Below are 25439 nucleotides of genomic sequence, written 5' to 3'. Positions count from 1 at the left end.
TCAGAAGGTGCCCTGGTCGGGCAGGCGAGGCACAGCTGCCACCGCCGCCGCCGCCGGCCTGCGGCTGCAGAAGGGCAGCAGGCCAAGCGGCTGCCCAGAGCTGCTCAGCCTGCTGATGCGGCGAGCCCGCCGCTGGGCGCCGTAACCAGGCCGGTGGCTCCGCCAGACCGCCTGGCCGAGCAGAGCGGCTGCCTGGGGCCACAGCGGGTCCGTGAAGCTGGAGACGCTCGGCCCCTGGAGGGGGACGCCCGGCCTGAGGCGGCGGGGGCGGCGCTGTCCTCCTCCGTTCAGGTGGGCCGCAGGGAAGAGGCGGGGGCTGAAGTCAAAGCCCGGCTGCCAGGCACTGGGGCTCAGAGAGATCCGGCCCCCCAGCACGGGCCCCAGGCTGAGGCTGGTTCTGTCCGTGAACGAGTCCGTTCGGTCCTCGTAGCCGAGGTCGGCGGGGGCGGAGCACTGCTGCAGGGGCCAACCTCCGCGACTCCTGCCCCCCATGTCTGCGTTGCTGCCCCCTTCGCCGCCGCCGCGTTCCACCCTGGCCGCCTCGTCTTCCTCCTCCTCCTCCTCCTCCTCTTCCTGCCCCTCCTCCTCCACCTCGGCGGGCTCCTCCTCTTCGACTTCCCCCTCCACCGCGGCCTCCTCCTCTTCCTCCGTGCCAGTGGGCAGCGGCGAGCGCGGGTCCCTCAGGAAGACCACGATGACGGTGATGTTGTCGCTGGAGCCGGCGTCCCGGGCGGACGCCACCAGCTTGTGAGCTACCATGGTGGTGTCTCCGCTGTTCTCCTGCAGGTGGTCGCTAACCACCCGCACCGCCTCGTCTGGATTCACTGTGTCCCAGAAGCCGTCGCAGGCCAGGATCAGGTAATCTTCTGAGCCGTCCAGGGGGAAGATGCTGTGGTCGGCGTCGCCACAGATGTAGGGCTTGTGCTCCGAGTCGCCTGTTGACACAACACACACGTGACCGTGTTAGCATGGTTATCATGTGAGCAACATGGAAGCAAGATGGAAGCATCCACTCTAATGCCTGTTGCCTGAGGCCAAGTCTGACAGTGTCCTCCTCTTTTGTGTTGATGTTTTGAAACAGAAAATGTCAAAACAGATCCACAACGCTCTCCATTTACCGATCAATCTGCCTCCTGATTCTCACCTAAAGTCATTAGCTTTGGGTCATGACTGAAGGGTAAGAAGTTCAGTAATCTGCGAGGATCTTGGAGTAGAGCCACTGCTCCTCCACATTGAGAGGAACCAGATTAGGTGGCTTGGCCTTTCAGGCATGCCCAACCAGGAGGAACCCCCGGGGAAGACCCAGGACACGCTGGCATGAGAACTCTTTGGCGTGTCCTTAGCATGGCTTGTGGAAGTGGCTGGGCAGAGGGCGGTTTGGACCCTGTGTGGTGGCGGTGAGGTATGAGGTTCAAGGTATGGAAATAGTCTCAGCCAAAGGCCATGTCACACTTAAAGGACTGAGACTTAGAAAAAATGTTGAGGAATACGTCAAAAACCTATTGAGATGGAATTCTATAATCGCTTCCGATTTGGAAGATCCAGACTTGGATGTTCGGAGTGGACCATCAGAATTGCATTGCTGTTTTTGGCTGGCACCACGCACACTGCGTATCTGACTGAGCTCATGGTTTACCGATCGCCCTGGAGACCGACAGGCTGCCATTGACCCTCCATGTGCCAAACCAGATGACACAACCGCCCAGAGCCTCGATCCGCTGCTTCTCATCCTGCAATCACACACAAACACGTTGGGTTTAATTGCTGAACATTGTTCTATTCCACCCTCATCTGTCTCTTACATTGCTAATGTTGTGACTGGTGCATCAGTTTAAGTGCAAAAACACAAGCCCAACCTCACCTCTCTGTCTGGCTTGTGTGGTTTCATCAGCTCCACCACCTGCCCTCTCCGCACCAGAATGACCTGCGAGTCGCCCAGCCAAGCCACGTACAACGTCCGACCCCGGAGGAATGTCACCACACCTGTCGTGCCACAGCGTATGTGCTGCCGAAACACACACACACACACACACACACACACACACACGCACACGCACGCACACACACACACACACACAAGACAAGACAAGATCAACAACAAGATCTGTGTATTTGTGTAGAAAAAGAAACGCAGTGACTCATCTTCATTGGGTTTCAGTCAAAAGAATAACTGCAGTCGAGGAGTTACACACGCAGGAAGGGATATTAAAATGCGAAAGGGAAGGTGGTTTAGACACGTTGCTGTTGTCATAGTCACAGTATTCAGAAATTCAGAAGAGAAGTAGGAGGACCATAAGAGACAAATAGCGGCAGCCGTAGTAGCACTGCTAGCAACGTTGGATGTAGCCAGAGCAGGTGTGTGTGTGTGTGTGTGTGTGTGTGTGTGTGTGTTTGTGTGTGTGTGTGTGTGTGTGTGCATCTACAACTTGGAGAAAAGACTGTAGCCTCTGTGGTATTAAAATAGTAACAGCAGCCGCAGGTGAATAGTAGCAGTCGAACATTGGCATGAGAGAAGCTAATTCTGCTAATGTGAATTTGCAAAGTTTGTGAAACGAAATAACATAGACCACTACCTTTTGAGATACTTAGCTGTGAATACACCACAAGTGTCTTGGTCTCACACACACACACACACACAACATATTTTAATTTTTTTCTTCTTTGTTGGGTTTGTAATCTTTATATGTGTAGAAAATGGCAACATCTTGTAAGATAATTGAGCAGACACGCCCTGATTGCTGCAGAATAATTTAGTTGCCCCAATTTCTTGTGTGAAAGACTGAACATTGTGACAACATCAAATCTCCTTCGGCAGTGTTGTGGTAAATCAGTTCAAAGGTATTTAGACATTTCAGTGTGACTGATGGACGAGCAACCTTGTTACCTCTCTGGAGGCCTTCTTCACAAAGCCCTCATCGGTGCGCTTGAAGGCCCTGCAGAGGGCCTCGCTGGGGTCCTGGCCTAAGGTTTCCTGATGAACGAGGTTGACGTGCAGGTGATTGGCAGCATAATTGGCGGCATCCACGCCTCCGTGACCGTCGAAAACTCCAAAGTACGCCTGCTCTTCCTGGTCCTGTGGGACATCAAACCAGCTCGTTAACATCCCAGGGCTGCCGTCAGCAATATGCAAAAAAGGTCAGAGGACTTGGAGACCCAGCAGATACTTTGACCTTGTGATGCCCTAAAGCTGATATCGAACCGTGAATGTTTAAACAGAATTGAGTTGTTGGCAAAAAAAATAGAAAAGGCTGTGGTTAGACCAACTAATCCGATGCCAGGTCTTGTGGGATGCAGCGCACCTGGACGTTGAAGAGCGTGTTGAAGTCGGGGATGATGACGTGTTTGTCCTCCATCTTGCGCCTCATGTTCTTGATGGCGTGGATGGACGTCTCGTAATAGGGCTGTGGGCGGCGGCGGAAGGGCAGCTCCTTCATCCACAAGCAGCACATCTCAAAGAGCGCGTTGAACACCAGCCGCGCCAGCTTCACCGCTTCAATCTCTGACACACAATGGAGCAGAAGAGCAGCTCGTCAGGATACCATTGTCACGACCAATCCTGGCTTTGATCAAATCCTCATCAACTTGACTCATATTTATCTGTGTGTGTGTGTGTGTGTGTGTGTGTGTGTGTTTCCCTCAAAGACCCTGGTTGGTTTTATCCGCGAGAATCCAAATGTGGCCTCAATTTCTGTGATCCTGCGAGGTTAAAACCTTGTGTGAAAACTCACTTGGTCTTTAAAAACCCAATTCCTCGCAGCCACTGGACACATGGTGCCTGATGGCTGGAGACATTTGGGGAGGAGGTAAATAACCCAGAGAGTTTTCTCAGAAGACAGCAAATACAATGGTGGGTTTGGGTGGGGTGGGGGGGGGGGTGGTAAAGGGGTTGGGTTTTTTTTTCTCGCAAAAATGCTTAAATAGGCAGATGTCATGATGCTACTGCAGTAAGAGGCTTTTAGTGCTCTTTAATAACCAAAAACTCAGGCTGTCAGTTCAAAGCTCTGACCCACTAATGATGGCTGCAGGTACGGAGGTGGACCGTCCTCCGCGCACCACCACACTGAAGCTAACTGAGTGGACTGACTGCTCAGCCTCTGCCCTCTCTCTCTCACTCTCTCTACATATACACACCACGTGTGTACACACACACACCCGTATAGTACAGTATATATGTATAAATTTATATGTATACATATATTCTTCTTCCAAAAGCAGGTGTTACAGGACTGCGTTTGGGACGAAGGGCTACCCATAGTACCTTGCAAATAGCCGAGTGCAGCGAAGCAACATCAAACAGGATGTGATCGGCTGTTACGCAACACGAGGGGCTCTTACTTTGAGAGAGCACATGGAACGAAAGGTGCGGATCAGTTTGAGCTTTATTCAGCACACGTTCTGTTTTTTTCTGTTGGTCTAAAACCAAGCATGATGGAGGTGAGGCGAGCAGTAGCCACGGTGCCGCAGAGCCGGAGAGTCGGACCGTCTGATTAAAATTTCATACGACAAAGACGGCCGAGGCTCTGCGGAGGGACGTTACACCTATTTGCGCCGTCGACGCTTACTCATTTAAAAATTGTTTGACGTGTCAGGACCAGCTGCTCTCTAAAGGTTGCGTCCTCTAAAGAGATTTATAATTCACAAGGATAGCGATTTATTTTTAATAACTGAAAGTCCGGAACAATTCGCTGGAATAAAAGGAAATCTTCAATGTAACCGGATGAACATGTTCTTGTTCACAGCCAGCTCACAAGTGCCACCACAGCTGTTAGGTAACAGCCCTTTGGAGGCAGCAGCACAATTTCCTTTTGAAATGTTTTTTCAAGGGGAAAAAAAAGGAACTTCAGTGGGTAGCTAAACCTGCGGCTGACATCCTGCCGCGCCTCGCTGCCTGGATGTCGATGTTTTCTTTACATTTCATTTCATTCATAAATGTTCCAGAATGTTGGTCAGCTGCACCAATGAATGATTTCAAAATTTTAAAGTCAGATATTTGGCATCGTGTGGCCTGTGGTTGCTTGTCCGAGGTGAGTTGGCTGTCTGTTTTAGGGTTTTACTCTTTTCCCCTCTCGTGGTCAAACACCACCAAACGCAGCTCTGTGGGGAAGAACTGGGACAAAACCCTGGTGGTTATAAGCCTGCGTGTGTGTGTGTGTGTGTGTGTGTGTGTGTGTGTGTGTGTGTGTGTGTGTGTGTGTGTGTAAGAGATAAAGGTAGACAGACCTAATTTGTGTGTGTATGTGTGTGTGTGTGTGTGTGTGTGTGTGAGGGATGGAGGGAGAGGGTGAGAGAGAGAGAGAAATGTGTGTCGCGGGATCCTGGGGGACTCACGTGGTATCGGGTCAGCTCCTTCTTCTTCTGTCTTGTTGAGGTAGTGGACGGAGAGGTCGGTCTGCAGCAGGTTGTCGGCTGTGGCCCTGGCCAGCGCTGCAGCCAGCGAGCACGGACAGTTACTGTGGACGAGAGGCAGCAGGGTGAGTGAGGACGGAGACATCGACTCCAACTGATCCATGTGCTCACACAAGATGGTTTGAGGGCGACAAAGATTTCTCCTAGGACCCAGCTGCAGGTCCAGGTCCTTCCATTGGGCTAAAGAACAATAAGGTCTGAACTGAAATATGTTGTACATCGCCCCCTGGTGCCTGGCTGAGAAAGAAAACCAAAACGTTTCTGCACTCTGCTAACGTAAAATCCACAAACAGATGCCTCGAGCATGGGCGACAACAGAAGTCAGATGTCTGGATTTGACTGAGGTCATTGGGAGACAAAAGCCTAATTAATAAATACACTCAGATCGGCAGGAAACTGGCAAAACACAAATCCTGACTTGATGATTAATTGAAAGCTTCCTGTTGTCTCACGGATATCCTGTCAGCCGCAGTGAGCCGGCGTCATTAAATTGATTAATTTGTCTCGTTAATGATGTAACAGAGTGGCAGCATGTGTGGATGTGTGTGCGTGCGCGCTGGCTCTGCACTGGAGGAGGTGTGTCTCCTCATGAGGTTAAGTGTTGAGAGTGGGTGGGGGGAGTGGCTGAGGTTGTTTGAAGGACGTAAACGTTTGCTGAAGATGAGTCACCGAGAAAAAGAAACATTTTTTTTTAGCAGGAACTCCCGGAAAGACACTGCTGGGTTTTCTCTTTCCCGCTGATAAAAAAAAGAAAAAAATGCTTTTCAGAATTTACAACCTCTCTTAAGTATCTCAATCTCTCCTGGGGATGAACAGTCCATGCTTTCATTCTTGCACTTGCTTTCATTAAAAAAAAAAAAAGTTCTGCAAGTCATCCATCCCTTTTTGATGTCACCAAGTGCACCAACACCTCTCCCAGATTAGTGGCCACTAAAAACTAAATGGAAACTAAAGATCTGTAGATGAGTGGAAGATGGAAGCTTTAATAGCTGGAGATCACAGATTGTGTCTTGGAGCAAGAGCTGCTGCTACTGCAACTGTGCTACTGTGCTACTGTGCTGCTACTGCTACTGTGCTGCTACTACTGCTACTGTGCTATTGCTGCTACTGCTACTGTGCTACTGTGCTGCTACTGCTACTGTGCTGCTACTGCTACTGTGCTACTGTGCTATTGCTGCTACTGTGCTGCTACTGCTACTGTGCTATTGCTGCTACTGCTACTGTGCTACTGTGCTATTGCTGCTACTGTGCTGCTACTGCTACTGTGCTATTGCTGCTACTGCTACTGTGCTACTGTCCTGCTACTGCTACTGTGCTACTGTGCTGCTACTGCTACTGTGCTACTGTGCTACTGTGCTGCTACTGCTACTGTGCTATTGCTGCTACTGCTACTGTGCTACTGTGCTGCTACTGCTACTGTGCTGCTACTGCTACTGTGCTACTGTGCTGCTACTGTGCTATTGCCGCTACTGCTACTGTGCTACTGTGCTGCTACTGCTACTGTGCTACTGTGCTACTGTGCTGCTACTGCTACTGTGCTATTGCTGCTACTGCTACTGTGCTACTGTGCTGCTACTGCTACTGTGCTGCTACTGCTACTGTGCTACTGTGCTGCTACTGCTACTGTGCTGCTACTGCTACTGTGCTACTGTGCTGCTACTGTGCTATTGCCGCTACTGCTACTGTGCTACTGTGCTGCTACTGCTACTGTGCTGCTACTGCTACTGTGCTATTGCTGCTACTGTGCTACTGTGCTACTGCTGCTACTATGCTGCTGCTGCTACTGTGCTGTTGCTGCTACTGTGCTGCTACTGCTACTGTGCTGTTGCCGCTGCTGCTGCTACTGTGCTGTTGCTGCTACTGTGCTGCTACTGCTACTGTGCTATTGCCGCTGCTGCTGCTACTGCTGTTACTGCTGCTGCTACTGTGCTATTGCTACTGTGCTATTGGTGCTGCTGCTGCTGCTACTGCTGCCGCTTCTCCTTCAAGTGATGATTAGTTGAAACTGTGTCAGCTGAGCTCAGATCAGGGACGTATTTCACTGCTCAACTCTGCCAGCTGACTGTTAACGGACCCTTGCGGCTCGTATGTTGGGTGGCTCGGGATAAATGAAATCAATGAAACCTCAAGCCGACGTTGGCTCGCCTCAGAGTCCTTAATTAAAAAGAAAAAAAAAAAAATCAGGGCCTCTTGCAAAATGAATGAGCAACGAGAGGTCGTGCTGCTTTTGTTTTTTCTTTTCTTTGCGGGATGATTTAATTTTCAGTTCATACATGCGGCTCTCTTCAATGACGCCTGCCTCAGTTTGGAATCAGACGCTTTATTCTTGAGCTGTGGTCGTTTGCTCAAAGGCTTATGAATACAAATGAACTCAATTAATTAATGTGAGTGCAAGTGTAGGCTGCTGACAGATAGATAGCTGAAAGACTTCTCTAGCGAAACAAATGCTACTCCATCAAACAATAATTATTTCGCAGCATCATTTCAAACTGAACCTATTTCACATCCACATTTTTAATAAGCTAAAAATAAATTTGATTAAGTATGAAAACACTTCATCTTCAATCACTTCAATCTAAAGGTCGCAAGTCAATCTAGCTAAGCTTTTACTTATTTATTTGTTTGTTTGTAATATATTGATATATTTACGTCAATGACCAGCACGCCAACACAGCACAGTGTGTGTGGATGTGTGCGTATCTGGACTATTTAAGGTGTAAAATTAAGAGCCTTGCTTGCCAATTATGAGTTCAAACAACCCCTGAACTGTTGAAATGTAGTTATTGACACGGTAAACGCTTCCTGTCCCACATTCCCAGAAAAAAAAACTTGTGCTTCTGCGACGTTCAGGTGGTAAACTGTCACCCTGCAGTTAGAGGGTGCTCTAAATCGGGGCTTTTTTCCAGTGCTGTAGTTTCTGGAACCAGAATCAAGGTTATGTGGACGTGGAGCTGCGTGGTTCCTCGGGTCCCTGAGAAACTCGTCGGGGTGTCATCGAGTGCTCTCCAAATGGGTCAAGGGCTGGAGAGACGGGCTGTCCTTTCAGAATAAGTGCCTCCTTGAAAATTGTTCCGGCCGAGGCGGCGAAACGTTCTTGGGTGGCAGAACAAATTGTCCGCCTCCTGAAGACGTCCGGTGGAATCACAGTCAGACAGTCGGAGGTGGCAAAGCTATTAACATTCTGTTCATACACTGTACTTCACTGAAAGCACGGATACTTGTGTAGAAAAAAAATACTGTGGTAAAAGTAAGAGTAATGATTCCCTTCCTTTACTCAAATAAAAGTAAAAGAGTACAGGTTCTGAAATGTACTCTAGTAAAAAGTAAAAGTTATCTTTTTTTGTCAGGTCAGAGGTCAGAGATCTTGATGAGCATCTGGATCATTTGCTTTGCTACTCTCAATATTATTGGTTTGTTTTCTTTTTCAACTGCAGCACAACCAAACTGTCATCAGTAATAGTTATGGCCAGTGAACCATTACTGGATATTTACACTTTAAATAACAATAAGCAATGTTTTTGTTCTCCATTTTTAGATTTCTCTGTACTGAAAACATTCTGAACGGTGACCCCATAAATGTTCAACTAAAGTACAGATAGCTGAAAAATCTACTTCAGTAAAGTGACAACGTGTTTGTGCTTTGTCACGCTCCACCTCTGCAAACCAGTTACGTGCCTGTGTTTGGGATTCACGTGATGATTTATCAGCGGCCGAGACACAGAACTGAAACATCGCTCCTTCACGCATCGTCCTGCGATGTGGAAGTGGACGAAAAGCCGAGCTGGAAATATCTGTGCCCTCCGTGTTTCCATTCACAGAATCCTTCCTCTTCACTTCCTCCTCCCCCCTCCCTCTGTACCTTTCCCCCTTTCCTCTGTGTGCTTGCGTGGTGCTGGTGACGGGGAGGAGGAGGAGGAGGAGGGGTGGGGGTGGTGTGTGGATGCTGAGCTGCCGAGCTCTGATTGGTCCGTAGGTTATGGAGGAGAGGGCGCGGCGCACCAATGGTTGGCGGCGGTGGTGGCGGTGGCGGCTGGTGCATCACTGCGAGGTCATGTGGAGCGGAGGAGGATTATGGCCAAGCTTAATCTAATCTCACTTCACACCATCGCAGCAGCAGCAGCAGCCGCAGCAGCAGCAGCCGCAGGGCCGGGGCGCAGCATCACTGGTTGAACTGGCGGTGGCGCCGCTTTTGCGGAGTTTGACGCAGAAGTGTCAAACTCTGGCCTGCAGGCCAAATATGGCTCCGCTGGTATTTTGGCGTGTCAATCAGGACATAACAGTCAATGAAGGATATTATTATGACTTCATTGGATTATTGTTGTTATTTTATGTCTTATTAAACTGTGGACAAAGGTTGCTGTTCTGAATCAGAATACTGCCAATAAAAAGAGGCTTATGATTTTATTGACATTTTATTCATTTTGATGAGTTTTTTTTTATTTGAAATTTGATTTTGTATATGTGCAAATTTATTTATTGTATCGTATTAAACTTTGCTTGTTCCATATACAGGTTGACGCTAAACTTGTTTGGGTCTAAATGAAAGAGTTTGCTGTCTTATGGAAGATTCTTCATTAAATTTCAATGTTGGCCTGATACTTTGTCCAAGGTTTAAATTTTGGCCTCACTGTGTATTTAGGTTTGACACCCCTGGTGCAACACGTGTCGTTCAAACACACAACTGACACCGTCAGTGCCACAACGGACAGTCGGCGGTTCTGCACGCACACCAACCACCGTTTCCTCATCGCTCCTTTTGTCCTCATTTCCAAAATCCATGACAGCATTTGTGCCGAGCTCTGATTGGTCGAGGAGCCAGGGCAGAAGGTCCCCCCCCCCCCTCCCCCTCCCTCCAGTCCCCCTTTGAACACAGCAACGCAACCTTCTGGCCGCCCTGCTGTACATTAATATTTCTCCTCGGCCGCCTCATAAATACTTCAACCAACACACTCAGGACACACTGCTATAAATACGCCACTCTGACGTCAAGTGTCGCTCTGAGTATGACGCTGTCCCTTAGTCCCGCCCACTGCCACTGAAAACTTTGCGATAATTGATCGAGTGTCAGAAAACCATCAGCGTGGTCTGCGTCCCCTTAGCAGGGGAAACAGACTTTCATACACACACTGATATTTTTATTATTATGTATCTGTATCTGTATCCCAGGGATTAAAACGCACTCTTTTGTTGCAGCTCTTGCAGGAAGAAAAAAACATTTTGTGTGTTTTCACACTTTGAGCATCCAGAGTCGTGGAGCTGCTCCGGTATGTCGAGCGTGTGAGTCTGCTGCAGTCAACTGCAGTCGAGCTGGAGCTGCAGTGTGTGTGTGTGTGTGAGCACAGATGACTCATGCATGCAGCCATGGTTTCTTTTTTTTTCATGCGTTTATTTCTTTTTTCTTCCTTCTCTCAGAACTACAGAATTAGCCCCCGAGTGGTGCAACAAGGTTGTTTCCACGGCAACACGGAAGCGGCTGACTGACAGCCGATGGTGTCAAGCCGGTGCCAGAACCTCGACACAAAAGCGTCAGCTTCCACTGAGGAGCTCAAGAAGCCGGGTGTTTCTTTAGGGGGGAGAGAGAGGTGAGAGAGAGCAGATCCGCCGTTCTGCTCGTGTGTTTTCCCAGAGAGAGAGAGAGAGGGGGGGGGGAGAGAGGGGGGGGGGGGGAGGGAGAGAGAGAGAGAGAGAGAGAGAGAGAGGGAGCGAGAGCGAGAGAGAGAGAGAGAGCCTCCTTCTGGCTGAGCGCTCGCCATCTTCTCTCGTCTTTTCCTTTTCCTTTTTTTTTCCCCCGAACGCATCGCTTTGTGAACACAGTATTCTCGGCAGAGCACGACGGGATTACGTAACACGAGGAGAACGGTAACCCCTGAAATCACAGCGCCGCAGTGCCGCCGTTGTCCCTTCAGACGGCTTTCAAGTCGCTCTGATGAATTCATTTGTCCCCTCACACACGCACACACACACGCACACACACACACACACACACCATGTGGCACTTTGGTCTGGTGCTTGGCTTCCTGGCAGAAATGTCTGTCTGTGCCTCTGCGTTTGAACGACAAAGCACTGAGTGAGTCGAGCGCTTGCAGCTCGAGGGTGAAGCCGGCAGCCTGAACTCTCCTCCTCTGGCTTCGACTCACGCTGGAGTCGCAAAGTTGTGCGTTTTTCATTTGTTTTCCAGCACCGGATGTGGCAGCGACAGTCGCGTCATCCCGCCTTGCTTTCTTCCCGAGGATGTTTGCCGCCTCTCTCTCTGTCTCCCTCTCTCTCAGAGGACACCGATTGGTCCGACCAGCGGGGAGACAACTCAGAATGGAACTTTTTGAAAGGGGTTCCAAGAGAGAGAGCGAGAAAAAGAGAGAGAGAATCCTCGTTTGAAACCGCAGCCATCCAGATGCTTGTAAGATTAGATTTTTACATGATACCGCGGGAAGTAATTGGAGATTATTTATCAGAGATTATGGCCGTGAGTGGATTTAAGATTGTTAAGCCCTTAAGTATGGACGATACGTTAAAAAAAAAAAAAAAAAAAAAAAAACTGGCAGGAGTGAAGTAAAGAACAAGCTGGCCTGGTGGTTTAATAAGCACTATGACATCATTTAACGGTGTCCTCAGAGAGCACTGGATTAAAAATAAACGGCTCCACCACGAGGAAGGTCGCAGTTTGAGGTGAGCAGCATCACGTTGCTGGTGGTTCTGGTCACAAGTCACGCGGCCTTTTCAACTTCAGTGTCTGAGCTGCGAGGGACGAATGGAGGGATCGCTCTGAACACTCGTTCACGTCGTTCACGGTCAAGATAATAAATGTACATTTTAGGCTAGTTGATAAAAACAATTATGCCCACGTCTATAAATACGATTTTATCCTGTTTTAATTTCACATCTCCGTGCAATAATCATCTAATCTACTTTTGTATGCACAGAAATTTTCACATTTAATCAAATCAAACGTATGAAAACACAAAAGCGAAAAAAAATATAAACACAATCAACGTCCGACCACAGCGGACCTCTCGTGACGGTGCACAGCTGTGTGTAGCGGCCCACAGCTGAGGAACCCGACCCTCCCCACACACACAGACACACACACACTTCCTACGTCACCACCTGCGTGCAGGGCGCCGCTGATGTAACACCGCGTGGGCCCCCAACGGCCCGGTAGGGGCGAAGGCTCACGTCACACGCTCGCTGCTGGCGGCGGAGGGGGGCGTGTCCAACCCGTCAGGGAGGAAGGAGAGGAAGAGGAAGAGGAAGAGGAAGAAGAAGAGGAGGAGGAAGAGGAAGGTGGGAACTGCTGGGTCTCCACCGCCGAGACTTCCTGGGGCGGCGCTGGGCGACGGGAAGTGAGGCGTGAAGCTCTAGTTTAAGATAAAAGAAACGATCTGTGTTGAGACGCTGGTGTGGACGCGTCTGAACCAAAGTGAAGTGTTTCACTTTGAAGAGATCAGCTGAGGTAACAGCCTCGGTTTGCTCAGCACCGAGTGAGAATGAGACCCTGAGTGAGGATGAAGATCTTTAGGAGTTTTTTCTCTCCCTTGTTTCTAGTCGAACGGTGGGTTGACTTTGATGATTCACGTAGAAAAACAGCGTCTGCAGCGCGTCTGCAGCATCTGCAGCATCTGTAGGATCTTCTGCATCTGCACGCAGACAGTCGCTCCCCCTCAGACAGCAGTCGGTTTTCAGACCTTGGCTGCTGCTCGGATGGAGGCGGCTCGCAGCACCTTGGTGTTTGTGTGAGCGAAGGCAGTGCGGGACTCTGCGCTGCAACATGTGCTCTGCTGCTTTGCATTTCACTTCAGCTGCCACAAACATGTGACTCATCATCGGCAAAATGACGACCGCCAGATCTGACTGAGCAGGAAGGCCCGGCCAGCGCCGTGGTGTGTGCGTACGTGTGCGTACGTGTGTGTGTGTGTGTGTGTGTGTGTGTGTGTGTGTGTGTGTGTGTGTGTGTGTGTGTGTGTGTGTGTATCCACCAAGCTCCTGCAAGCAGTGTGTGTCGGTGGAATGTCTCTGTGTCCACGATGCCTCCATGTTTCAGCCGTCTCTTGCCGGAGTTTTGCTCCCAAGCCGCCGCTGCCGTGGTTGTGTGTCGGCGACGGAAGCGGGACGGAAAGGAGGACACCGCACACTTTTTCAAGGTCACCGCTCTTCCAAAAATGGTGCCTCTCCAGAGCCGACATTAATTGCCGCCGCCTGTTTTAGAGACATGAGTGCGAGCCGCTGCCGGAGAGATGAGCCACATGGCTTCACAGTCCAGAGTGGCGGCCTGGCTGCTGCTGCTGCTGCTGCTGCTGCTGCTGCTGCTGCTGCTGCTGCTGCTTCTGTGCTTCAGTGTGTTTAGACAGCGTGCATATTACGCCCTCCGACTCGACAAAGCTTTTTCCCCGAGCCGGCCGGCACGACACGTTACACAAATGTTTAAGCAGGCACTTTAAGCCGCGGCAGACATTAAATGTTGATGATAATGGCCCGGAGGAGGAAACAGAGCCGCGTCTCTGCGTGTGTTTGCATGCCTGCGCACATTTGCATGCCATCGCTCCGTCTTCCTGCCGCACGCCAGCAGCTGAGTCTGAAAGGTCGACTGGAGCCTCGCACTCAGAGCTCACCATCACTCGTACACTGTTATCTTTGCTGACATTAACGATGGATTTTCTCACCAATAGTGACAATAATAGAGAGATTCAGTCCATCGTGTAACTAATAACTAATGAAAGGTTTTTTGAGATTCTTTTTTTTCTTTTTGCAATGGCCGACAAGAGAGTGAGTTCGATGGAGTGATGACGTGTTGATCCCATCTGTCAAATGTTGCCGAGGAGGCGAGTTCAATGGCTGACTGGAAGGTTGCGTCCATGAATTGCAGTCAGAGCGTTGCATAGCTTCCAAAGACACTTAACATCTATGACGCTTTATTTTTCCTTGAAACGGCTCAATCTGCCTCTTTAAATAAAGTCCCATAAAGTCTCTATCTATCTATCTTACGTGGCATCAGCAACTCATCAGAAACCCCCCAACTTCAGGCAGCGCAGCGCTCCAATCTGCCGTCCTCCCCTCCAAAACTGCCGCCCACGTCCAGATAATCAATAATTTTTCCGCAATCTGCATTGCATTGCAGACTCATTGTAAGCAGCCTTAAAATGCTGTTGTCATGACAACCCAACTCCACCCCCACATCCTCTGAGACTCATTTTGGACCTTTTAGACCCGACAGATGTTGACTCAGGGTTGCGACGGAAAGAAGAACATCATCTTCTCAGAAAAGTGATCCTAAAAAATAAAATAAAAAAATCAGCCTCGGCTACAGATCGTTATCGCATTGTCACACCGACAGGACGTTCAGTTCTGAAAGTCGTCGTGTTGGCTGTCTTGGCTGTTTCGTAGTTGCGCGTGCACGTCGGAGGGCGCCGTTCCAATCCAAAAAAAACAAAGACAAACTGCCGGCTCAACAATAGCCAGTGGCGGCGGTGGGGGCAGTAGCCCAGGCTGCCCTGGGTGGTAATCCCAGTGAGACACTCTGATTAAGGGATTACTGCTGCAACTAATTTCAATGGCTGGGATAGCCCAGGCCAGAGCCAGGAGGCAGGAGACAGAGGAGAGGAGGGGCAGCGACTCGGACAAACAGCAAAACGCTCTTGTTGAGGGGAGACGGGGATCACGACCACCCCCGGCCACCTTTATTTGTGTTTCGCCGCCGTCTTTGTTGATTGTTTTAGAGGCGCGGATGCCTCAAAGTCCCAGAACCCCCCCCCGCCCCCCCAGCCCCCTCCAGGGCGCAGGGAGCCGAGGCTGCCCCGGCCTCAGACGGCGGAGGCGCTCTAGAAAGCCGAGCGGTCGTTTTCCCAGCTGCCTCGGAAGGATGTACATCTCTGGGGAGGGACCAAATCTCCTGCTTCATATTGCTCTGATTAAACAGTGAAAAGCCAGCGGACAGACAGATGGCAGAGCGAAAAACTGGGACTCGGTGGAAACAGAAACACAAACGGTACTTTCTGTTCCGGAGCGAGCGGCTGCGTTTCACTTGGAACTCGCCGTGCCGGCGCAAAGAGTCGGAGGTCGTCCGCTGCCGTCTACGTAACCACCCGATGTGACGAGAACCAGCGTCCGTTGTCTTTGAAACTAGTTCAGCCTCCGAAAAGGAGGTCACTTCGTTCCGAGATGGTGCATGTGGGACCTCCGCGCTTGATGGTCTGATTTGTCTGCGGAAGAGAAGTGATGAAATCCTCTCAATTCACAACTCCTACTCAGTATCGGAACATTTGCCCCCAATGGAATTTGGTCTAACCGTTATACTGGCGGATTAGCGCGGCAGTCTCGGGGCAGTTCAAAGGGTTTTTTAATCGGAAATTCGCGCTTTTCGAGCCTTTTGTGTGTCAATTAAAGCGACAAGTGTCTCACTTGACTTGTGAGACGTCAGAGTTCTCAGGGACGTTTATCGTGTCGCCGGACTTGGCTGTAACCACAACCTCCAAGCCACGGCTAAATGTGGCTGCATCTAAATAATTGCATCACGCTGCCAACTGGCACGGCTGATTACATGAAATCCTTCAGACAAATGTCCTCGCAGTCTCGACTGGCTGACCATCTGACCTTTACTACTGGCATGGACATCCTTTTCTTGGAATCCCCTTTAATACAGGAGACAGATTTCTTTTTTCTTTCAGTCTATTCATTTGTGTCTGAGCATCACAAGCACGCATCGTGGGTCTTAATTCTGCTGTGGAGTAGATAAAATGGTCAATAATATCTGAAGTGCTGTGTGTGTGTATGTGTGTGTGTGTGCGTGTGGGCAGGTTATTGCGGCGACGCTCTCCCACGCTGCCAGTGTTTCCTCTCCGCCGCTCAGCATCCTACTTCCTGTGCACGGCCTGAGGGAAGTCCTCATTATGGAAGCCCTCCAGGGGTTTGTGCGTTCCAAACAAAGCGGCGTGGTTGCCCTTGAACTAGACTCAGACGTAGTTTAGAGGTGACTGCTTTGTTTATTTGGAACATTTTTTTTTTTTTTTTTTGTAGTCTCGTGTTTGCCTACGCTCTTGGCCTGAAATCCATTTGGCGGCTGAGCGAGCGAACATGCTTAGCACTGCGCTAACGGAGCTAGCGAATGGAATTGACCGTCGAAGAAAAAGCTCCTTTTTTTTTTTTAAGCGCGAATGAAGCACGAAGCAGTTGGAGCTGTTTTGTCAGACTGAAGCCAGTGCGGCCGGCTTCAGCAAGGATGGTGGTGGTGGTGGTGGTGGGGGGCGGGGGGACGACCTCCAGTGACACAAACAGTTTTAGCGTCGCACAAAGGATAAGTCAACGACACATCTGGGAGGCTGCAATTAAATATGACACTTGAATACACACTTGTCCAGCTGGTGACTGGAGTCTTGATTGATTAGGACCCTGGTGTGTCGACTCTGAGGTCGTCCACTCTGCCAGTGATGTCACTCTGGAGTTTGTGTTGATCCTTCAATAAACCACCACCTACTCCTCTTAATGGTGGAGTCGTGTCTATCTGCGTGTGTGCGTTTCAGTTTGCTTTTGTCTGTGTGTGTGCCTGTGTGTGCGTAATTGAGTGTGTTGTGTGTGCTGGAGGAAGCCAGATCTGCCCCCCCCGCACCTCCTCATCTTCACAGCTGCGGGAGACATTTCTGTTTAATGAGGTCTAGAAAGGCTCCCCCTTCAATTACAATCTATCAGCCCTGGTGTGTGGTGTGTGTGTGTGTGTATTTGTCTGTGTGTGTGTGTGTGTGTGTGTGTGTGTGTGCGCGCGCGCATTTGTGTGTCCTGATCCCACTCCTCCTCAAGTCGTCATTAGTTCAACAACAAACAGTCATTGATCTCAAACCGGTGAGTCGATTCTGCCAGCGACCACCAGTGGTTCTGATAGAGATTCTCTCTCTCTCTCTCTCTTTCACTCTCTCACTCTCTCTTTCTCTCCCTCTCTCTCTCTTTTGCTCTCTCTCTCTCCCACTCTCTCTCTCTCCTGGATCAGTCTGGCCAACATTTCAGATCCTCAGATCCCGAAACCCTTGAGGTCATGTGGTCAGAGCCAGTACAGCCGCCGCTAAATGAGCTTAGGGATGCCCTGGGAGAGCCTGGAGAACAAAAGCTTACGTTCACGCTGGGTTCCTTTGAGTAGAGAGTGAGCATGGTTCCATCTTGGTAAAACGGGAATGTCTTTAAAGTGATGGGTTGTTTTTTTTGTTTTTTTTTGAAAAAAAGAAAAAAACAAAACCTACTGGCACCTCTGTTTTGTCGCCTAATTGGCTAGTTCTCACATTCGGTCTATAAATAGCCTGAATCTGTTAATGCACCTTTAAACTGAATGACTGACTGACTGTTGCATCAGAGGTGTGAGACAGCAACACAACAGCCTTACCATTGTGTGATTACACTCAAGAACGCAAGTTGTATAACAGCACAGGAAGGAAGAGAAAAATCAACTAGAAATTCAACTGAAATGGACAGAAATAAGAGGAGTGTCTCGTCTTGTACTGACAATCGTTTAAACCGGTGTGTGTTGTGCATTTTTTTTTAGCAACACCGTCATGGTCACAGGTGGGGGCAGAGATTCTCGCTGCTGCACCCTCTGAAGGCGCCGCCAGACAGGAACCCTCTTCTTCTTCTTCTTCTTCTTCTTCTTCTTCTTCACGTGTCTCCCAGCTGCCCCGAGGCCAGCGGATGCAATCTGCACTGAAAACAGCGTGCGCGCACACACACACACACACACACACACACTCACACACTCACACACACATACACTCACCCTCGGTCGTCCTAGCGCGCCGGGTGTTTGAGCCGCCCCCTGTTAACACACACAGAGGGGATCTCTCGTCTTGCAGAAGTCTATTATTAGCTGTTCAACCCAGAGACAAACTAATGACACGTTGGGATGAATCACCAGAGCTTCTGCCTCCGACCATCATCAGCTACAGTAGACAGCCATGACGGCAGGACGGCTGGCCAACACACACACACACACACACACAAACACACACAGACTGCTTCAAGAAGTGCGCAGATTCCAATCCATCGCAGAAATCCCTGATTGAACTTTTCTACCTGACATCCACCAGGTTTCCCACTAACACCATTTGCTGTTTGTTACACTTTCCTGTTGTAGGAAGAAAGAAGAGTCGGGTTTCCTCCAGACAGGAGGAGCTGGAGGTGGACTGATGTCAATACACGGGATGCGTTCTTCAAGATTGCACAACTAGAGTGTCCACCTCTCACACACACTTTGTGTGTTTAAATCGTAAATGTGGCATGGCAGCGTCTGAGGCCATCACACAACTGCCTCTCATACAACTGTGTGTGTGTCCTCATGGTGTAGCCGTAGCTAGCTGGCTGATAAGTCTGCAGTACCGATGCAGGCAAGGAAACTGGATGCAAACAATGGCACAGCAATTTTCTTTCCAGTGGCCACTCGAGGTACTGCAGTCAAAAACCAAATGCAACCCAAAAACCATTTCCCCACAGACTGCAATACAGAAATAAATGGCTGTAATACTTACCGGAGGCCATCGACCAGAAATACGATTCATAACAAACCTTTCGACTGTATATTTTTAAGTGGTGGACTTTAAATCTTTCTGAAAAATCCCTACAAGAGATTACACTCCCTGTAATGTCGTTGACTCTGTCTCAGCTGATTCTGATGCATTGCATGACTCACACGATGGGTAGTGACACTACTGTGTATGATCTATAGGTGGTATAATGTGTTAATGTTTCACTCATGCAGAGTGTTTAACTCAAGGATTGTGTTTCTTAATTTATACAGACTTGTTAAAAGTAGGAGTTGTGCATAGCTAACGTCGCTAACCCGTTAGCTTGTGTCTGAATCACTGAAACATAATTGAATTCCCTGTCTAGCCAGGTCCACTCCGCTCTCCATTCCTACCCTTTTCAAGGCCATCTGGCTTGTTACCATGACAACCTACACATACTTACTGTATATGTTGCATGCGATGTGGACATGTACACTGTCATTGCTGATCCAGAATTCCCTCGTGCACATAGATCACAACTCTAATTTGGCCATTGCAGTGTCTGAACCATCTGATGATATACGTTAGAAGCCTTTGTATTGGAAAACAGCATGAACATGCAGTTAATTAAGCAGAAAGGTCAACTTAAATGAGTCACTCTCCTAATAGTTGGTTCATAATAGAAATGTTTTAACATTTCCCATGTAACCAACTCTATTCATTCTGGGACAGTGATGCATGTTCCAATAAAGTTTCAGTTCAATAAAGCCACGTCAACAGCAGCACGAGGGATCCATCAAATCTAGTGTCTGAACATCGGCATTCTATCTGCGTCCAGTGGCCAGGTTGGCTGGTTCCAGTTCAACTCAGGACGTTTTCAGTCTGAAGCTGCGGGTTTGCACCTGCTACCAAGTCACAAAAAAACTGTTTTTACTGAAGTTTAATCCAACATTTTCTTATGCAATTCCAGTTTTGTTCCTGAGGGGAAACATCTGGCTGCCGCGCTGCTCAAATGTTCCACCACGCTCATCGGAAACAACAGAGGTAGTTTTCTGGCCGGAGCTGAGCAGGTGGTGTACGCTGGTTTTTGTATTTTTGTAAGGCTTTTTTTGGGGGGGGAAATAATTGTTTCGTGCAAAAGGCAGCTGGCTGCTGTTACCGGAGGGAAAAAAAACAAAACAACCCATAACATTAAAAACAAGCAAAAAAAAAGTCAGTGTGAGGCAGCATTAGCCATCATGAGTTGAGTAAAATCAACCAAACTGCAGCAGAATAGAAGCTTCTGAAATGAAAAAATTCTGGCGAAAAATAATCTGGATCCCTCAACTCAAGCGATTTATTTTAAAATAATTGTGTTGTATAATATATGGAAGCTGCGCAGCCATCAGCTCTGATCGGAGCTGAGTTGCGTCAATGTTTAGGGGTTGCTTCTAATACGGGAGAAACATGGTGGTTCACATAGAATATATATATATATTTCTTCATCTCACTAAACGTGTGCCAGAATCCAACAACATAGGTTTCTATCTGAGACCCAGAGAGACTCTGAGACTCTTGACTGGCTGTCATTCAGAAAGCAGCAAACAGCTAGCGGCTAGCAGCTAGCATTGGACGTTTTTCTTGGAACAGAGGAAAAAACAGAAAACAGTTGACAGAGTTTTAAAACAGACACTGGCTTGGCCAGGTCGCAGTGAAAGAGACAAATCAAAGCACGTCTGATGCTGAGCTGCAGGTGTTCTGAGCACCAGCGCAGCCAGATTGGACAGACTTTGAAGCAAGGCGTTGGTCCAGACGCTGACATTATGAATCAAACAGCGCCCAACTGTGACGGAGCTTTGAGAAGCCATCCACAGAAACAGAAATGAAGACAACGGGTCTCGTTTCCGCTTGATTCACATCAAGAGGCAAAGAATTGTCAGGTAGCCCAGAGAGTTGTCGAAAAAAAACAAAAAAAACATTAGACATCCAGTTCTGTAGGTTTTTGTTTCTAGAAACGGAACAAAGACTTCATTTTTCAATTTGTTGTGTTTCTTTGCCACTTTTAAAAACTGGAAAGGTCTCTTGGTTTTTGCAAAAATAAAAAAAACTAAACAGTTTGATTCCACACTGGACTGCAGACAAGTGAGGGGGGGGGGGGCTCAGTTAAGGCATTTTAACATTAATTAGATTAAATCCTAATTAAAGGCGTCAGTCTGCTGCAGGTGCGCTTCCTCCTGTGCAGGAATGTGAAGTAGCAAAGTTGAAATGTCTCCTGAACAATTTTTGAGGTGACAAAGAGGACGATGCAGTTGTCGTCTCTGGGTAAACATTTGATCAGCACAACCTCCTCTCAATTTAATCCGGGAGGGATGAAGGTGCATCTGGAAAGATTGTTCTGCTCAGCGAGTGGGAGAGTGAAGTTCAATATTCTTTATGTGTTTGTGCGACAAAGTCCTGGAGGATTTGCAGTGATCTTTTTTTTTTTTTTTTTTTTTTTTGATGGATGGAGACACCAGGTGGTTGGGTGTTGGGACACACACACACACACACACACACACACACACACACACACACACACACACACACACACAAAAACTGAAGGCTTAAACAAATTTGGGAGTTGCAGTGAAATCCCACTTCAGTTGGAGAGTGGGAGGAAGATTCAATTCAGCCGGTGCTGTGAGTGCAGAGCTGGAGTCGGGTCGTGACTGGATGTGAGTTAGATCCACTTCCTCTCATGGTGGTGTGAGTGTGGAGGAGGACGAGGAAGAGGAGGAGGAGAACTGGGGGGAGGGATCTGTAATAGTTTAATACGGAGAAATTGTTTTATCGCTAACTTTAGCTTTTTTAGGGACAGAGTTCTGGCGATAAGAACAGCTCTGGAACAGTGTGTTGAATTCTTTCCTTTTTCAGACATGTTGAGATTTTGATTTTACCACTTTGTCTCAATTTAAACTATCATAGAATAATAATTTTGGTGAGTTTTGGGCTATTTAAAGTATTTTTTTTATTATTTTGCCCCTGAGAAAGAAAAAACCTAAAAAAAAAAAAAGCTTTTTTTTTTAAACTACAAACGTCCAAAGCTGTTGGTGTTAGTGGTTTGAAAATTTAGTCCAAGGCAGACAAGACCTTGGTGATTAAAATTGGATCAAATGAGATGCGAGATCCCTACACTTTTCATATTACGGCCCTTTAAAGTCAAGGTACACGTTTGAGCACCACCCAACATTACACAAACAGCCCCCCAGGAAGGAGGGGCTACAGTCATGAAACCAAGACTCAGGCGTTCATCTCATCAACTTCTACAACTCACTCAGTACTTTTACGACGTCACATAAACCGGAAATGCACAATTTGCACTTTGACAAAAACATCATTGTCATCTCCCAGGACACATTCAACCCACTAAAACCTGATCCAAAAGGGTTCCAAAACTTTCTGATTCTGAAAAATGAACCCGATAGACCCAATGGCGCCACCAACTGAAACAAAAACAGCTGCCCTGCGCAAATCTATAACCATACCATTTTTAAACCCCTCCCACTCCAAAGCCCTCTTCCCAATCTAGGACAAACAATTTTAGGCCGGTCATTTGTTTTTTTGCCCTTGGAAAAAAAAAAGACATACTACATATAGTATGTAGATTTTTATATTTCCGTACGGTCATTTTGACTCACCGCGCCTACAGCATACCTTGAGTCGGCCAAATGTTACACAATTAGATTCCTCGCAACGTAAGCTAAAAGATCAAACAGCAAGAGCACAATTTGCATCGTCTGCTTGCACATATGATTAACGAGACCTCTTTCAGTACATATTTCACCCACTAAACATGCTTCAAAAGTCATCAAATTTGCCACACAGGTCCAGACTGGTGAAACATTTCACAGCCATGAGGAATGAACCCACTAGGCTCTACAGCGCCACCTACAAAAACAATAGCAGCCACCCAGATCCATGTGACCGTCTTCCAGCGATGCAAAGATAAATCACTGGTTTGTCTCATCGGGTCCTCCGACAGTCACGCCGCAGGAAGCTTATTGAGGGGTTTCCTGGTGACGAGGGCATCGGCATGGACGGCAGGCGTGGGCAGGGATCATCGATGGCTCACAGCAGCCTCAGTCCCTTGAACGCTGCTTGTCTCTCGTTAAATTAACCTGCCCTTATGAACTTGCTCCTTATTTATTATATTTCTGTTATTATTTTGGTTGAAAGATTTCAACATTTTGAGCATTATAGATGTTTTATTCATCAATGTTCAATGAGTGTCAATAAATAAAGAATGTTTGGGGGATTGTTTGGGACAAAAATGCTGTTCAAATGCATTTTTGACAACGCCCGTATCACTTATTCGCAAAAATAATAAAAAATAATATTGTGATGTATCTATCCGATAGACATCTAATTTCTATCGGGAGAAAACGTGTGTGTGTGTGTGTGTGTGTGTGTGTGTGTGTGTGCCATTAACGTTGCATTTAGACAGAAACTCTTCAGCTTCATTTTACTGCCGGTTCTGCCTGGACTATGTCTCTCTCTCTCACACACACACACACACACACACACACACACACACACACACCTGACAGCAGTGTCTGTATGTGACCCATCCTGCCACCAACACATGCTCCCCGTCACTGCTGCATCTACAGAGAATGACAGGGGCCCCTGTGGCCCCTCAGAGTCACTTCTGAAGACTCTCTCTCTCTCTCTCTCTCTCTCTCACACACACACACACACACACACACACACACACACACACACACACACAGTGCAGCTGGCCCCTCACTGCTCGCTGCCCTACATGAGTCCTTCCAGCCTTCTCCTCCTCCCAGCTCACTTTCTGCACCTATTTCAGAGCCAGAAACCAGGCCAGGCATCGGGAGGAGAGCAGTGATCGATCCAGTCATCTATAGCTATTTGCGCTGTGTGTGTGCGTGCGTGCGTGCGTACTTGCGTCGAGCAGCCTGAACCAAGTCGGGCTAATAACGTAACCGGCGAGGGCTATTTTTAGCGCGCACGAAGATGCTCCCAGCAGTGATGGCGATGGCTTCCTCCTCCCATCCCGCCTACACCACAGTGACGTCACGTTGTTACGCAAATCCAGGGGTTCACCTTTTGTGCACCTCGAGCTTCGGTCGTCGCCGCTGTAAATTCTGCGGCATGAATGATGCAGGAGCCCAGCCAACGCGCGGACACATGACGCGGGTACTTGTGGCACCGAACCGGGAGCAGCTTTTGATTGTTTTTTTGTTTTGTGTTTTTTTGTCCCCCCCTCAACAATTTCTTATGAGAGGTTTATTTGATTTGTTTTTTATTGGTTAATTCATTTATTTGTTTATTCAAACGACACACTTAAAGACTTGGTGCTGAACACACCCAGCGGGGCGTGAAGTGGAGAGATGCCGCACATAGCTCGGCACCCCGGGCTGTGAGATGTGGACCCAGCCAGCCAGGGTCGCAGCCCGCTCACCTCCACCGTCACCCCCCAGCAAATGCAACTGACACGCACAAACACACACACAGGGGGAAATGCAGGTGACCGTATCTAATCATCACGATTGTATTTTTAAAAAAAAAAACAAAAAAAACAAACAAACACAAACATCATGGTATAAAAGTGGACACTTAACTATTTGTAGAGGTGCTGGAGACACAGGTCCAGGCATTCCCCCTCCACCTCCTCCTCCGTCAGCAGGTCCGACAAGGGGCGCATCGGCACCGGGTCGCTCTCCTGCAGAGGCATTCTCATCTCCCGGAGAAAGAGCTCCAGGAACCGTCGGAAGGTTTTCTCCTCTGCTGCAGAGCCGGCCATCATTTCTCATTCCTGGAGACACAGAGTCAGCTCCGCCCGTCAGAACACTAAGTTGCCGGGCGTCTGGGGGAGAAGAGTCACAGGGTTCCGCTGGACCGAACTGGCCGGGCTGACAGAGCAGGCTGCCGGGCTACCTGAGCTGGTGTGAGTGAGACGGGTTGCCGTGGAAGGAGAGCCAGAACCAGAGAGTCTGAGTTCGGACCCGCGGCGGTTGTCGACTATGGCTGTGCGACTGGACTCGCTGTCAGAAGCTGGACTGAGCCCCCATTCAGAGCCGAGCGGGAGCGCGCATCGCGTTATCAGGGATTTCAGCCGATCAGAGGGCGGTGACGTCAGAGGGAGCGCGGTGGTTTTCTCTCTGGCGTGGACGCGCACGCATCACTCTCGCCTGATTCTTTATTTTTGGGACACGATGGCCATTTGCTGAAAGAGAAGATTATATCACAGATGCTATCATTGTGTGTGAACCAGCTATTATTGTATCATTATCATTATATTGAACTGCTGAATAATTACTGTCCAATAATTTTTGATGATTACATTCAATTTCCTTGTGGGTAAGAGTCTGTATCTAGTGTCTAAAGAAAGTTCTAGTTCAGTTGAAAAGCAAGTATAACTCACAGGAAATCAATGCTGCGGACAAAATGGCCCAGAAATCTTGTGCAATTTCCTCTGTCAAACTCAGTGGGTACTTCCTATTCATACTAGTGACCTACATATCTAACATTTGCTGTAGTTGTTGCTATTTTTTCAATGATGTAAAAAAAAAAAGT

The 25439-nt window shown here is 48.4% G+C and overlaps 1 protein-coding gene and 1 long non-coding RNA gene across 2 annotated transcripts; one reads left to right on the top strand and one right to left on the bottom strand.

The window, feature by feature from the left end:
• ppm1e (protein phosphatase, Mg2+/Mn2+ dependent, 1E) lies at positions 1-25358 on the bottom strand. The gene is made up of 7 exons (XM_076019841.1): positions 24485-25358; positions 5329-5450; positions 3300-3499; positions 2885-3073; positions 1862-2005; positions 1637-1730; positions 1-935 (listed from the first exon to the last, which is right to left on the bottom strand). Exons 1-7 carry the CDS (start codon positions 24667-24669, stop codon positions 1-3), a joined length of 1869 nt encoding a protein of 622 aa, XP_075875956.1. The 5' UTR covers positions 24670-25358.
• LOC142885730 (uncharacterized) lies at positions 10752-18731 on the top strand. The gene is made up of 3 exons (XR_012926324.1): positions 10752-10988; positions 17378-17547; positions 17924-18731. It is a non-coding gene; the product is annotated as an uncharacterized LOC142885730 (long non-coding RNA).
• Positions 25359-25439: the final 81 nt, after the last annotated feature.

Source organism: Nelusetta ayraudi, unplaced genomic scaffold (assembly GCF_046127955.1).
Source record: "Nelusetta ayraudi isolate G7.1 ecotype Tasmania unplaced genomic scaffold, CSIRO-AGI_Nayr_v1 ptg000011l, whole genome shotgun sequence".
Classification (NCBI taxonomy): domain Eukaryota; kingdom Metazoa; phylum Chordata; class Actinopteri; order Tetraodontiformes; family Monacanthidae; genus Nelusetta; species Nelusetta ayraudi.
This window is presented reverse-complemented; position numbering and strand designations above follow the sequence as displayed.

What these genes read in the sequence shown, in the direction of transcription:
- ppm1e (XM_076019841.1), bottom strand. Translation starts at nt 24,669, where the DNA reads ATGATGGCCGGCTCTGCAGCAGAGGAGAAAACCTTCCGACGGTTCCTG. An exon ending in CTCCAGCACCTCTACAAATA is followed by an intron (nt 5,451 to 24,484) that starts GTTAAGTGTCCA and finishes TCTCGTCCACAG; the next exon opens with TAACTGTCCGTGCTCGCTGG. An exon ending in CACACAAGCCAGACAGAGAG is followed by an intron (nt 1,731 to 1,861) that starts GTGAGGTTGGGC and finishes GTGTGATTGCAG; the next exon opens with GATGAGAAGCAGCGGATCGA.